A 15,999-nucleotide genomic window follows, 5' to 3' on the forward strand; every position below is an offset into this window, starting at 1 on the left:
GTTATTCATCATAAATGATAGTGTTCATTGAAATAAATGCTTAACAGCCAGCAATTAACAAAGTGGGCACACTTTAAAAGTTTAATTTGCTACCTATATAGTTTTGCATTAACAACTTGGAAAACAATTACAAATTGCACAATTCAATTTTCCAAATGGGTTATTTTGTAACCAGACGAAGAAACTGTTGAAATTTCTTCTGGTGTTTCAAGGGAAGATTAATACAATCAGGTTTTTAAAAACGTACATATATTCCCTTGAGGAATTGGTATATTCCTGTCAGAATTATGCAATTAGCCAGCATTATGTGGGAATATTAAGCATGTTTCTGGTGTGCTGCAAAGTCAAAAGCCATTTAGGAAAACAAGGATTTGATTTCCAATTTTTCTCCTTCTTTTGCTGAAGGTAATTTACAGATGATGATTTATTTATGTTTACAGAGTAAAAACAAGACCACTACCTAAAAGGCAATTTTCTGCCTTGCTTTTGTAGGCTGTATCCTAATTATTTTTCCCCTTGTGGGACTGAATGAATTAAGTAAGCAATTCACTTTGTATATGCAAATGGCAAAGCTCTGTGGAAGCTTCAAATCGCTTCATTCTCAAAAAAAAAAAAAAATTTAAGGCCATTATCTTACTGAAAATGAAGAGGCATAAGCCCCTTTAACGTCTATGGGTTGTCTTTGAAAATAAAAACAACATGAAAACAATCCATTTCTGGGTCCCTAATGTTTTCTCAAGTATTAATAAAATAACTATTATTATTATTGTGGTTATAACATTATTAGTATCTGTTGAAAATGTTCAAAGTAGTCTAAAAATACCCTCATAAACATTTCTGTTAAACATTTCCAAAAAAAAAATTCTTATGATATGTTCCAAACCTTTTAACTTTTTTTAATATTGTCTTTCCTAAAAAAGCACCAGTGGTTTGAAGTTACAGTGCCAGGAAGCAGGGACAGGCACATAAGAAGCGACATGCTCAGTTCTGTTCAAAAGTCACCACCCCAGACATCTCTGCCCACTAGCTGCCCCTCAGGATCCTGAACGTGGCAGTTTAAGCAAATGTTGTATAAAAGATTTCTTAAGAAAGAACCAGTCTAGACAGTTATATCCCAGTCCCCATATAGATGGTTTCATTCTTTCCAAAAATACCTACATGCCCTTGGTCACTTAAAATAAATTGGACTAGTGCCTGTCTGAGTTTTAAATTTGGATTGTCTCCCCCAAAGAAAGGATCTTTATTTGTCCACGTGAAATAACTGAAATAATCCAATTGTTGCGCCTTCCTTAAAAATAAAAAGCTCACCAAACACACACCAAAAAAGGTGCTTACACTGAAAAGTCAGAATGTGAAATTTATAGAGAGAATGGACTTTGGAGTGAAGGGCACTTTCCTACACTGTATGTAGCTTCATATAACCTATCTGGAGACAAGTTGGCAGTAACTATAAACATTTTAGAAGTGCAAGTTGTTATCTGAAAATACCACTTCTAAGACCTTTCTTCCAAAAAGATTAGCATGAGTGCATAAAGATAGATGTACACGTTTTCCACCATGATAGAATCTGTAATAGCAAAAAATTGGAGACCATTTCATCCACTAATTTGGGTATTTTAAAACAGATTTGGGTCTATCAATATTAAAGCATACTCTTGAGCTATTAAATTAATGAGGTGTAACCACTAATTACTGACTTGGAAGTAGAGTCAAAATGTGAGGAAAAGGAGACTAGTGTAATTAACGTAACCATCTAGTTTCTCTCATATATCAGAATATTCTGAATGGGAAAGGAACTCCTACCAAAAGGTATGCAAGGGCTGGAAGCTCACTGAGAGTGAATGTCCTGGGGAAATCTGTATTTTCAGTCTCCTGAAACACAGTATGTATGGCATATAATGAATTATTCCATTTTTTGCTTTAGAAGTATCATCTGGGGATGTCTGGGTGGCTCAGAGGCTAAGCATTTGCCTTCTGCTCAGGGCATGATCCTGGGGTCCTGGGACTCTCTGCACTGGCTCCCTGCAGGGAGACTGCTTCTCCTTCTGCCTATGTCACTGCCTCTCTCTTTCTCATGAATAAATAAATAAAATCTTTAAAAAGAATCACCTGTGTATGTGTGAGAATATGCTTCTGTCTGTATAGGTAGAGAGAAAAGAGTCTAAAAAGTACACATTCTATTAGTATTTTTTTCTGAGGACTGAGGCTAGGGTTTAATAGGATTATTTTCTTTTATTTTACTCCATACACTTCAGAATTGTTTAAATTTGTTACTATGTGATGTTTATAATTTTTAAAAAAAGTGAAAAATAAAAGGAAGAAATCTGCCAAAAAATTTTAGAAGAAGGAAGTGAATCTTCATCCTTTGTTAACATATTTCCTTCACTAGCGACTCACTTGACCAACATTCGGTGATTTCTTCCACACCTAAAAACCATTTGACTAAGTTTTCACCAACTTGAGAAAATCCTTTTTTTTTTTTCCTTTTGGCATCATTTGCAGAGAGCTTTTGTAGGCGCTTGAATTCTAGTTGAGTGTTCCCACCTAGATCAAGTCCTAAAGATACATGCTTTTAAGGAATTCATATGCATGAGGATAAAAAGTATTTACAATCAATGAACTTTGTAGCTAATTTTCAGTCTTCTTATTTTGGTATGTGTTTATGTTTCTTAACAATATAACTAAGTCAAACAAACAGATGGTGATAGAGTAAGCAGATGTAAATTTTCATAGACCCTCAAAAACTAGGGATTCTTTCCAAAATGTAAGGATAACTAATCATTTCAAATGATAAGTCAAATAACAGTGGAATAAGAAAAAAAGCCATTTAAACTATATTATTGTTTTATCATGTCATAGGTCAAAAATGGTTTGCACATGTTAACTATTTAAAACAAAAGGACTCTGAACCTAATGCAAGTTAAATGAAAGAATCAGGCATAAAATTAATGAAACATGTGCAGGGTATGAAGGCTGAACATTACAAAATACTGATGAAAGATATTTTAAAAGATTCAAACAAGTGGAGTGACATACCATGTTCATGAAGTGAGACACTTGACACAGAAAAGATGTCAGTTCTCCCACAATTTGATGTGTAAGTTTAATATAATTCTTCTCAAAATCCTAACATGGGTTTTCTGTAGATATAGGCCAGCTCCATTTAAAATTTAAGAAAAGACATGAGAATAGCTACAACAGTCTTGGAAGAGACTAGGTGGAAGCATCATTTTATCCAATATTAAAGATTATTACATAGCTACAATAATCCAGAGGGTATGATATTAGCAGAGAGATAAATACATGGCTCAACAGGAAAGAATAGAGAACCCAGGAACAGAGTCATGCTAATATGCCCAAGTGATTTTTGACAAATGTGCAAAAGCAATTCAATGCAAAAAGAGTAACTTTTTTTTTAAAAAAAAACAAATGGTTTTGGAGCAATTGGAAATCCATAGGTAAAAAGAACGAAACTCAACCTACCTCTGACACCTCATACAAAAACTAAACTCAAAAAGACTCATGGAGTTAAACATGTAACATAAGTTGATAAGATGTTTGGGGAAAAACAAATAAACAAACAAATGGAGAAAATGTTTAGCATCTAAAGCTAGGCAAAGGGTTTTTACATTTGATACCAAAAGCATATTCCATAAAAGTAAAAATTCAAATATTGGACATCATCCAAATTAAAACTTTTGCTCTGCAAAAATCCCTATTAAGAGGATGAAAAGACAAGCTGTGGAATGGGAGAAATTATTTGCAACCACATATATGATGAAGGAATATATCTAGACTATATTAAAAAAATAAAAACAAATAAATAAAATAAAATAAAAACTTCCAAAACTCAGTAGCTAAAAATTGGTGAAACACATGAAGAGATATTTCATAGAAAAAAAAATATACAGATGGCAAGTTAACTGTACAAAAATATGTTCAACATCATTAGCCATTAGAGAATACAAATTAAAGCCAACATGAGATATTACTATCAGAATGACTAAAATAAAAAATTGTGACAACACCAAATGCTGATGAAGATGCAGAAAAACTGGATCACTCATATGTTGCTGGTGAGAATGTAACATGTTACAGCTACTCTGTAACAACGTTTGGCAGTTTCTTATAAACCTAAAGATGCAGCCCCATGTGATCTAGCAATTGCACTCTTGGGAGTTTATCCCAGAGAAATAAAAGCTTTATTTGTAATAAACAAAAACTAGAAACCCAGATGTTCTTCAGTGGGTGAATAGGAACAACCTGTGGTGATCCATACTAAGGAATATTGCTTAGCAATAAAAACGGGCTATTGATAAACACAAAACTTGGATCAATCTCAAAGAAATTATGGTAAGTGAAAAAAGCCAAACTCAGAAGGTTATGTACTGCATGATTCTTGAAAAGAAACATCTATAAAAAACATATTAATGCCTGCTGGGGTCAGGACCTGGGAGATGTAATTACGAAAGGAAACACATGGGCTCTTTTTGCTGATGGAATCATTCTGTATCTTAACTAAGGTGGTGGGTACAGACGCCCACAGGTGATAAAATTGCACAGAAATAAATACACGTGAGTACAAGTAAAACTAGGCAAATCTGAATGAAATCAGTGGATTGTACTAATGTCAGTATCCTGGCTGGGATTATTGTATTACAGATTTGCAAAATGTTCCCAATGGGGAAAACTGGATAAAAGATACACATTTTTTTCTCTGTAATTTCTTAACACTGCATATATATGTCTATAATTATCTCAAAATAAGATGAAACACTGAAGAATGTAAACAAATAGTTTTATAAAATGTGTTCTTCGGAATATCTCTATGAGTCTCTGGCAACGTGAGGACAAGTAGGGAAAGGATAAACGTCCAGATCTCTCTTCCCCACTCCAACCTCCATTTCTGCTCCTGAATTTCCTCATCTGTAAAATGGGAATAATACTGTGTCGTGTAACTGCTGTGGAATTTAACTAACATATCAGAAGTATTTTGTTCAGTGCCTTTTGGGACAAAGTAAGCCCTCCATAAATATCAATTACAATGATCAAAGGAAAACCTCTAGCTGAAATGATATTGTCCAAAAGCACATGTATTTTTTAAAAATTATTTATAATTTATTCCAAAGGGCTTACAAAGTATAAAGTGCCATTTACATTATTTAAAAAAAAAAAAAAAACTCGTGAGGCCAGTCTCACTATCTTTTTCCCAATTTGTAGTTTAGGAACTTAAGAGACAATTTAAATGTGGTGAACAGACTTTTTGTCCCAAAACCCATGGGGGTACTACTCTCCCTTCCACCACAAATTCAACCAACATTTAATGAACGCTTATTATATTCCCTATGCTGATAAAGATGCTAAGGGCACAACCCAGAATCCCTGGCCTTCAAGGGCTTACTGTTAACCAATAGTAAACAAGTATAGAAATAAATGAATGACCTACTTTCAATAGTGATAAGTGTTACGAATTTAATAAGAAATGTGATTTAGACTTGCACAGAGGGTCCAAGCAAGGCCTTTTTGAGGCAAAAATATTTGAGTTAATTCTAAAGTAAGAGAAGAAACTATGGGGAAAGGCTTTGCAGACCAAAGTTACAGCAGGTGCAAAGGTCCAGAGGCAGAACAAGTACAGCACGATGGTGGAGTGGCCTGGGATAGTCTGAGATGTGTGTTGGAACAGAATCACTCAAAGCCTTAATCTGTGGTAATGGCAATGAGTTTAGATACGATACTAAGGGTGATGGGAAGCCTCAAAAAAAGTTTCCTTTAGAGATATAGCTTTAAAACCAGCTGGTTTTACAACTCAACAAATGATACATGACCCAATGCCCAGGACACATACCATGGTAAGTATTACAATTTGGATTGACACCACCTTCAACCTTGAATCGAGCACGGTTGTACTACCTGATAAACTTATTCCTTCTCTTTGATTTGGTTCTCTGTGTCCTTCCTCTACTCTTGTAGAAGAGGCATCCAGAATAAATCTGTCTTTACAGTTTCAATGGGTGTTTTCGACTAAAATAGTACGCTGTGACAAGTGTGTGTAGCTCTGATGAAAATCTTACTGTAGCTGAGGTGCTGGCGATGTTTTTCATCACGATGCACGCATATACACATGCATGCCTAATATAAATAACTGAAAGAAAATGAGATGCTAGGTTCATCACAAATCAAGTATTATGACAGTTGTGTTTGTGGTTTATACATGCTAAAATAGTCCACCTACTAAGTTTAGGGTCGCATGTGGACGCCTGCAAGATTCTCACTTTCTCCTTCTACTCTTGTTCAAGAGGTAGCTCAGGGATTAAAAAGAAGGTTGGGAGGCAGAGCCTATGAGCCAGTGCAACCTAGAGAGAGGTTTGGTTTGGTCTATGCTATGTTTTAAAAATATACTTAAACATTAGAAGTTCTCACCAAAAAAAAAAAAAAAAAGTGCATTTCTAGGTTCTCTTGAAAGAGTGGAATGCATGACAACAGCGGGCTCCGATTTCTACAAGGCAGCAAGAATATGGAGCCGGATAATATGAGAGCAAAGAAAACCTGACGATTTGGAGCAGAGACAAGTAAAGGCTAAAGGCAACAGTACTTTTATCATATGACGCTATTTGTCAAGAAATAGTTCCTAACATGGACGGAGAAAGGTATAGACGCTTAAGTATGTTATTCAATGCTATACATATAATCAGTAGGACAGTTCTTTAAAATAATATAATCACCAACATTCATAAGGAAAAGGAAAGAGTTGGTGAGGGATTGTATAAATGAGCCACATCATTAACTTCCTAAGATGGGTCAGAGGTTGGTAAAATAAGAGAGATATAAACATATCATTTAGAATCACAGAAACAACTACCAAGAAAATGAAAGCACATGAAAGAAGGTGATGATTAGGTCTGGGGTGTACGGGTTTCCTAGGGCCGCCATAACAAAGCATCACAAATTGGGCGTCTTAAACAACAGAAAGGTCTTTTCTCTGCAGGTTTAAGCCCAAAATCACGATGTCAGCAGGGTGGTTTCTACTGAAGGCTCTGAGGGAGAATCCATTGTATGCTTCTCCCCTAGCTTCTGGCAGTGGCCCACAATCCCTGGCATCCCCTGGTTTGTGGCTGTGGCATTCCACAGCCCCTGTCTTTCCCGTGTGTCTGCGTCTTTTCTTACCAGAACACCAAACCCAGTGACCTCACCCTAGATTGATGACGTCTACAAAAACCCTACTTCCAATGAAGGCCGTATTCACAGGCACCAAATGTTAGGATGTAAACATACATAATTCAGCCCACAATTGGAGGGGAGAGACATGATCCACAATTGGAGGGGAGAGCAAGCAAAAGTTAATTTTTATCATAAGCCCTTCAATATCATTTGATTTTTTTAATGTGTATTTTATATAGATTTTAAAAATTTGAATATCTGTACAGCTGCCACAGAGTTGTCTTTATTAATAGTAGGACAAAAGCAAGCAGTAAGTTCCAATGACCGAGAATTTGGCAAGATTCTCACACAGCTCTTTTTATTCTCCATATATCAAAAGGTGTCCTCACATTTCCACTTTGCGGTACGATTGTAACTAGGCCCACAAATCATTTCCTGGGCACCCTAAGTGTCCCTGGGATCCAAAGCAGCCACTGTGCCAGACGCCATGCTGGGGCCCAAGGACACACAAAGATAAATAAAGTACAGTTCCCACCTTCCAGAACATCACAATCCAACAGAGAGGATCATAGTGCGATCCTCTTTGTTGTAGCAGAGTTCCATACCTAGAGTGCATTAGACAATGAGGAAAATGTATTCTATTGTCGCCACCAGTTAGGGTAAACTCTATCAGTTCTCTGCTGCACAGGAGAGAGAATTCAGGATTAGGAGGTTCGAATATGATAGAAATTATTCCTCTCCCATGAGAGAAAGAGATAGTCTAGGGCTGACCTGGCATTCTGTGGCACTGTAAGCTGAGTATCTATCTGTGTTCCTCCAAAATTCATAGGTTGAAACTCAATGCCCAATGTGATAGTATTAGAAGTGATTCCAACAGAAAAGTGGAGCCCTCCTGAGTGGAATCATTACTTTTATAAAAGAGAATCCAGAGAGCTCTCTCACCCTTTCCACCACTGCGGATACCCCAAGGAGCTGGCAATATGAAATGCAGAAAAGGGCCTTCACCAGAATCTGACCATGCTGGCACCCTGATCTTGGCTTACAACCTCCAGAACCATGAGAAGTGAATTCCCATTGTAGGAGTCACCTGTCTATGATATTTTGTTACTGTAGCCTGAACCCGACATGGACACATGGTGTCAGAGAGCACAGACCAGGCCCCAACATCTCCCTCTACATTTTTATGGGACATGTTGTTTCCCATCCTCAACCCATGGTCTTTTCCATATGGTGGGCCAAAGATGGCTAACACCTATATTCTAATCAGCAAGAAAGAGAAAGAGATTAAGGACATATTACCTTTTCTGCTTACACTCAGGCTAGGATGTGTTCATGTGGCCATACTTCACTACACAGAGGTCTTTTCTTTGGGTAGCCTTGTGTTCGGCTAAAAATTAGCCATCCACCATCAAGGAAGAAAGTCTATGATTAAGGGGTCAGCGCCAATCAGACACAGTCTGCCACCAGCACAGCATGAAAACAAATCACTAATTTCAATATGACTGGTGCATCCAAGTAGAAGGGGCCCAGAAGACAGGCTAACTCGGAGTAGGTCAGGAAGAGTCACAGGGAGGTAAAGGCATAGTAGAGACTTTGAGGGATCAATTAATGTCTGCCACATGGACCAGGGAAGGATGTCCATGCAAGAGCAAGAGTATGAGCAGACGCAATGATGGACTAGACAGGAGAGAGGATAAGGAAGAGGGTGAATCTAGGACAATTCCTTGGCTTCTGACTTGACAATAGAATGGATACCAGGGCCTTACACTGAGACACAGAACTCCAAAAAGGAACCAGGCTTGGGTAGGAAAGACAGTTAATTCAATTTTGAACATATTTCAGGAGCCTCTGGCACACCGATGCATACTTTTACCTCCTCGAGTACTTAAAACAGGAAAATGTGGTTTGAGTATCACAGTTAACCCCTTCACTCAGGTCATGATCCTGGGGTCCTGGGTTCGAGACCCACATTGGGCTCCCTGCAGGGAGCCTGCTTCTCCCTCTGCCTGTGTCTCTGCCTCGCTCTGTGTCTCCCATTAATAAATAAATAAAATCTTTAAAAAAAGAAGCTACTACATACAGTAAGGTTTTGAAAAGATGTATTATAGACAGCCACATAACAAGAGGAAATATTTTAGAAGAGGGAGAAGCTGAGTAGACAAGAATGAGTCATTAGTACAGAAAACATTAACACACAGAGACACACAAGTAATAAGCTGGTGGAAATTCCAGAGAAATAATTTTTAGGATGTTACCTTACTCTGAGGAACCTGGAATCCTACTTTTGCAGAAACCAAGAACAAAATCTGACATTGGGCTTGGGAGATGGAGAGTGTCCTACTGACTTAGGAAGGACAGAATGACAGAACAAGTAACTCTTTGGCAAAAATAATAATGGTGATTACTCTTTGCAGTGAGAGGGTCTCCCATGTTTCTGATACATTCACAAACACATAACCATTGATACACAAGTCAATGATATGATTTTGGTGAAGTAAGAATGACCATCCTCAGATGCTCACTGTTGAAATAACAACAAGCCAAGTGGACATTTCATAAACAAGGTGACACACATAAGCAGCATATCCAAAACTGTATTCCTTAGAATTAAATTTAATTGTTTCATGGAACATATGATTAAAAAAAAAAAAAAAAAGGCAGCTCATGGCCCAATCGGTTTTGGAGATGCAGACTCAAAGTTACTCAGGTGTCCTAAATGTAGGCCTCCTCAGAGCCTCTGATAAACTATAGCGGATTATAAATCCCAGGAATGAAAAAAAAAAAAAAGAAAAAAAAATATCAATCCCAGGAATGGGTGATATGTTACAGCTCCCAAATTTCTTCGACCACAGAACGCTGGTCCTCCTGGAACTCTCCTCTTCTAGACTCTCTGCCATACATTTTGGGAAACACTCTATTAATGAATCCATTGGAACTGTCCTTCTGGCCCAAAGTGAATTGAACCCTGCAGGCTCAGCTATGTGTGATGATGGAGAAGCCATGATGTGACTTGCCTTGGTGTTACATTCATTAAACAAGGAGACCATTAGACTGATGTGGCTGTAATGCCCTGAGAGCCTATGGAAGCAAACCAAACCCTGAGCCCGTACATGCCACAAGGTTATGAAGTCAACATGCTAAGGATGACCAATCACACCCAACTAGGTTTTAAACCATAGCCAGTCAATAACTGCCTTACTTTGCTTCCTCCATTTCTTTTTTTTTTTTTTAAATTTAGTTTTTTTTATTTTTTTATTCATGAGAGACAGAGACAGAGGCAGAGACACAGGCAGAGGGAGAAGCAGGCTCCATGCAGGAAGCCTGATGTGGGACTTGATCCTGAGACTCCAGGGCCACGCCCTGGGCTGAAGGCAGGCGTTAAACCGCTGAGCCACCCAGGGATCCCTCTTCCTCCATTTCTATAAAAGTCCCTCCCCAACCCTTTTGGTGGGGGACTCCCTATCACTTCCAGTTTGGTGCTGCATGATTTGAATCAATGTTTGCTCAAATAAACTCTTAGAATGTTCAATATACCTCAGCTTATCTTTTAACAGAGGTCACCCTTACACAGAGGTTAAGCAACCTATCATACATGTATGTTGGCAAAGCCAGGATTAGGAAGCAGGTTTCCCAAATCTGGGTCTGGCCTACTTCCCACTCCACCATTGGCCTCAGTCTCAAAAACAGTAGATGGTCTTCCTTCTCACTTAGGTTGCCTTCCAATTGTTATTCATCTTGAAAAAGTAAAATTATTCATAGAAACGCTCAACCCCTTCTGGTTGGGGTGAGCAACTTTGATTTCCTGAATGAAAACAGTGAACTTGCCTTTAACAAGAAGGTCGGGAACTATATTTAAAGTCACTGGAGTATTAATATTGTTGCAATTACAGTTAATCAATTTCACAGCCATCTCTGACAGCTGTGGTGCTTGAGGGGAACTTCTTGGAAGAGGTAAAGAAATGAAAAATGAATTGCTCTGTGTGTGCATTATTCATGTATTTATTTTCCAATTTTTTTTTCATGAGATCATCCTTAGCTACATTTTCGGTGAGGAAGGCACCATGCTTTAAAATTCTGTAGTCAATTTCCTGTTTTAAAACCTCTAATAATAAAAAAAAATAAATAAATAAAAATAAAACCTCTAATAAGAATCAGATATGCATAAGTAGCTTTTTTTTCTTAATAATATCTCTAAGAATGAAACGAAAGAGGCGCTGTGCTCTCATAAATGCTACAGATCTCCTCCAGGAGGGATGTGGCTACATATGCCACACCATCTCTGTACTGATCAAATAGCACAATGGACAGTTCCTCATTTCTTTCAGAAATTGCTTTATTTATATTCGAATAAATTCTGCAATCTGGTCACGGTGTGCTACTTATAACCTCAGTATTTTATTATCAAGATTCATAAATTACACAGCATTTAGATAAAAAATGCATATCGCAGAGTTCTTCTGGCTTTTTATATGCCCCCAAGAGATTAATACTGAATGTATCAGATCTGAGAGAGTAGGGAGGATGAATGGCTACAGGAACGCATCAAGAGCTTGAAGGCTTAATGTAGATAATTCTTCCATTCTAATGCTTTGAACTTTGGTTAATGATTATTATAGATGAAAGAGAATGTGGCTTACCACAGTCCCCAAAGATTTACATACCAAATTCCAAAGCCAGCAGGTAGAAGTCTGAAATAGGACAAGTTTGTTCTTAATCTTCCTTTACTTGGCTCACATTTAGGGAGGATCATTACAATCCACTTTGGTTTTACACTGGATTCTATCCTCTGAAAACTTCCCAACCCTGGCTTTTTTCTGACCCATCACTATCCACCTCCTATCTTCCAAATCAAGATTCCTTTTCCTGGTTTCAGGTGTCTCAAGTACAGATTTCTTTTGCTAAGCTAAATAAAAGTATGACACAAAGCCATCTGTACGTACTCTATCTCATCTATTGATAATACTCATTGATTCTCAATAGTTTTTAAAAAATGTCTACTATGTATTAGGCAATGATAACGAAGAGTAAACCATGCCGTCCCCTTACCATCAGACAAATAATCCCAAAACTTGCTCTTGTGGACCTTATTTTATGGTGGTTGTGGGGAAGACAGTAAGAAAGAACTAAATAAATATATACATGTAGTGATAAGTGCTGGAGAGAAAAATAGAGATGGGCAAGGTGTGCCAAAGAGATCAAGGAACAGCCTGTCTTAGAGGAGGACTTGAGCATTGATCTGAACAATGCAGGGAAATGAGGTACATGGAGATTTGTGGAAAGAGCATTCCAGAAAAGGAAAAAACACACACAATGCTCTCAGGAAAGAAAAGAGCGCTGGGTGCCGGCAGCACACTAATGTGGGGTGGGGAAACTGAGCAGATGATGTTATGGGGGACAAGGGGTCGAATCATGTGACTGTGTAGGCCATTATAAAGACCTGGCTGGGGGTTTTGCACAGTGTACCATGATGTGATGTAAGGGTTTTGAATAGACTGTAAAGGGCCAGGCATTAGGCAGCTGAGTGGCTTGGACCACCATGGCAGCAACAGGGGTCGTAAGAATGTCTGGAGTCTATGCATGTTGAACACAGAGCCAACACTGCTTGCTGACAGCCTGGATTTGGGGAATCCCTATAAAGTATTCCTCACTTGTCTTCTTTCTTCTCTTAGGTATGGGAAGGTCTATAAGCAAAACACTGCCCATTTCTTTATTTTTCTATATTAGCTATAGGGGATTGCGAGGAATCGGGTGTTTCTAGGCTCCATCTGGAACTCTACCAAAACAAGAAAGGACCAATCAATATTAGCAGTCACTCACAATGACTCAACAGGACAAGAGTCTGATGGTGTCTTAGTCCATCTGAGTGCTGTAACAAATTGCCACAGATCAGGTGACTTATAAACAACAGAAATTTGTTTCTCACATTTCTAGAGGCTGGGAAGCCCAAGGTAGAGGCACTGGCAGATTCAGTGTTTGGAGAGGTCCCACTTCTCGGTTCACAGAGAAGACAGAGGCTGTGTCTTCACATGGAGCTTCCTGGGGTCTCTTTCATAAGAGCACTAATTCCAATCATGAGGGCTTCACCCTCATGACCTAACCACGTCCCAAAGGCCCCATCGCCAAATGTCATCATTTGGAGGTTAGTTTTCATCACTTGGGGTTAGTTTTCACCACACGAGTTTTGGGGTGACAAAAACGTGCCACCACATGAGGGCAGATGGTGAACTGTAAAGTTACAGACTGGCTGAGGTTCTCAAGAGAAGAGCTAATGCATAACCACAACTTCTGGCCTTTAGATGAAGAGGGGATGAAGCCTTGTTTATAATGAGAAGGCAATGAAGAACAGTGAAGAAAATGGTCAATCATAGTAGGAAATGTGGTCACCAGGATTTGATGGCATCAATATCAATCAGTTAAAGAAGAGAAACAGGGGGATCCCTGGGTGGTGCAGCGGTTTGGCGCCTGCCTTTGGCCCAGGGCGCGATCCTGGAGACCCGGGATCGAATCCCACGTCCGGCTCCCAGTGCATGGAGCCTGCTTCTCCCTCTGCCTGTGTCTCTGCCTCTCTCTCTCTCTGTGATTCTCATAAATAAAAAAATATTAAAAAAAAAAAAGAAGAGAAACAGGGAGAAAAGCTTCTCCCTTTGTCCTATAGGTAAACCAAACATCCCCTCGGGCATTTTGAAGCAAGCCATTCCTGCACCATTGTTCACCATCTTATTACTAGGGAAGGTACTGGTACTTGAGGGAAAATTGAGATATAATACATGCCAAAATGTCTGGATGCCAGTAGTTTCCAGTGTTATAGAAATACTGAGATTGGTGAAGATTATTTGCAAGGGTTCAAAGGTGTGCTATCACTGGCTTCATGGATCACTGCCCCTAAGTAATAGATTTGCAACTCAACAACTCTTGCCTGAGGTCACTCTTATCCAAATAGTGGAAATCATGCACCTGGAAGATAAATGGTGGAGAAAATTCTAGGCTCAGAAAGAGATTTCCTTGGGTTCTCCCATATGGAGAAGGTAGGCTGGGAATGAGGCTGACCTCAGAATATGGAACTTTGTTATAAGATAGTGGGGAAATAGAACACATGGAAGATACTACTCTTGACTCCCTTCCCTAGTTATCTCCAAGTGTTGCTTTGTGCTTTTTCTTCCTTTATGTATGTGCAGATGTTCCTATAAAGCACAGCATATGTTTTATTTCTCTGAATTGCAAAGGAATACAGCCTGCCCTATTGCTTTTCATTATTGGATAAACCAAGGTGTCAACATCGGCCCTTAATAAGATGTTGTAAAGTCACCACCTGTGGAGAATTTGCATAAAAAGGAAAGATTATTCACTTTCTATCATGGAGCCAAATTTCTATGCTAATGAATCTACTGGCTTCACATAAAATTTTAAAGGGCAAATAGCCCCACTCCTGATAAAATCCCACCAAATAAAGCTAAGAATCTCAAGATAGAAAACCAAAACAATTAAAATGTTCTATCATAAAAATAAACCTAATTCCTCCCTAGACAAGCATAGCATTTTCCCAATATGGAAATAACTAGCACCTGGGGGAAAAAAGAAGTTAACCATGCATTTTTACATATTTTCATGAAAAGAGAAAAGACATAGGCTGCCCATTAAAAAGAGCCATGAAAAACATTGCCCTGTGGAGGGAAAGACATGTCTAATTTGTAAATCCAAGTATGCCTAGTATTTTCCTTCATTTTCTACTCCCCAAGGATGCATTTTAACACACAATTACTATTTTTAGTGAGGAAAGCTGACTACCACTATTCAAACTGCAAGTCTGAATTAAATTTGGTCATCACGCTTAAAAAAAATAAACTAATAAGTGGCACTTTCTCCTCCACCACCATTCACCAGCTTTCGAGGTATTTCCCCACCTTCTTACCCCACATTCCAAGCACCGAATGAGAATCTAAACCTGCATCAGGTGTTGGATAAGCTATATACCTGGAGACCTAAACATGACTCCCACGGGGCTTCAATGTTGGGAGTTGGGTTTACTATGCAAATTGAAAATTTAAAAAGAACATGGTAAATTCTACAGGAGAGACTGGAAAAACAACAACAACAAATAGTAGGAAGACAGAAGAGTAATATTATACTAGTCAATTATTTTAAACAACTAACGAACAGTAATTTAGAGATGTTTTGTCCTTGGAAAAAGTATTATTTGTACTTTTGTTAAATTATCTAGACAAGTTCTCAGATTCAATGAACTCAGATTACCTATTTGCGAACAGATTTCTAGAAAGCCACAACAATCAAGTTTTACCTTATGATAACACCTAAAATATGCAGCACGTTCGTCAGAAAATTTCTCCAGTCTTTTTGGACCTTTGCTTGAAGCTTTCTTGAATACTAGCCAGCATCGCTGATATATCTGGAAGGAAATACAAAGAGTTCAGCATCACTGACTCAGATATTACTGACATTTGCATTTAAATGTTTTCTTTTTGATGTTTTCACCTGTAAAGTATTCATACGCCATAAGCATGATGCTACTTCGGGAAAATAAAATTTTAAAACCCAAAATTGTTCCCACAACTGGCATATTATGTCATTCAATTACTAGACTCAAATGAAAATGAATATTTGAAGGCAAATTTCTTAACTTTTCAATAACAGTTATCAGTAGCAACATTTCAGAAAAATTTCCAGAGATAAAAATCCCAAATCAGTACAAATAATGCAGGCATCTGTGGCACATGCTCTCATTTCAAATGGAAATAAATATAGAAACTATGGGCCTGATATATGCTGAAGATTTCACTGACGGCCCTAGAAAGAGACAGCCCCTACGTGTCACCTGACATTCCT

At 38.3% G+C, this 15,999-nt stretch overlaps 1 protein-coding gene across 2 annotated transcripts in view; it reads right to left on the reverse strand.

The window, feature by feature from the left end:
- Nucleotides 1-15,999, reverse strand: part of DOK5 (docking protein 5) — a 152,738-nt gene that overhangs the window by 67,558 nt on the left and 69,181 nt on the right. For both annotated transcript variants that reach the window (XM_026014692.2, XM_072735544.1), the window contains exon 2: nucleotides 15,455-15,562. In XM_026014692.2, the coding sequence (XP_025870477.1) occupies nucleotides 15,455-15,562 (108 nt within the window). The remainder of the gene's footprint in view (nucleotides 1-15,454; nucleotides 15,563-15,999) is intronic.

This window comes from Vulpes vulpes, chromosome 14 (genome assembly GCF_048418805.1).
Source record: "Vulpes vulpes isolate BD-2025 chromosome 14, VulVul3, whole genome shotgun sequence".
Lineage (NCBI taxonomy): Eukaryota > Metazoa > Chordata > Mammalia > Carnivora > Canidae > Vulpes > Vulpes vulpes.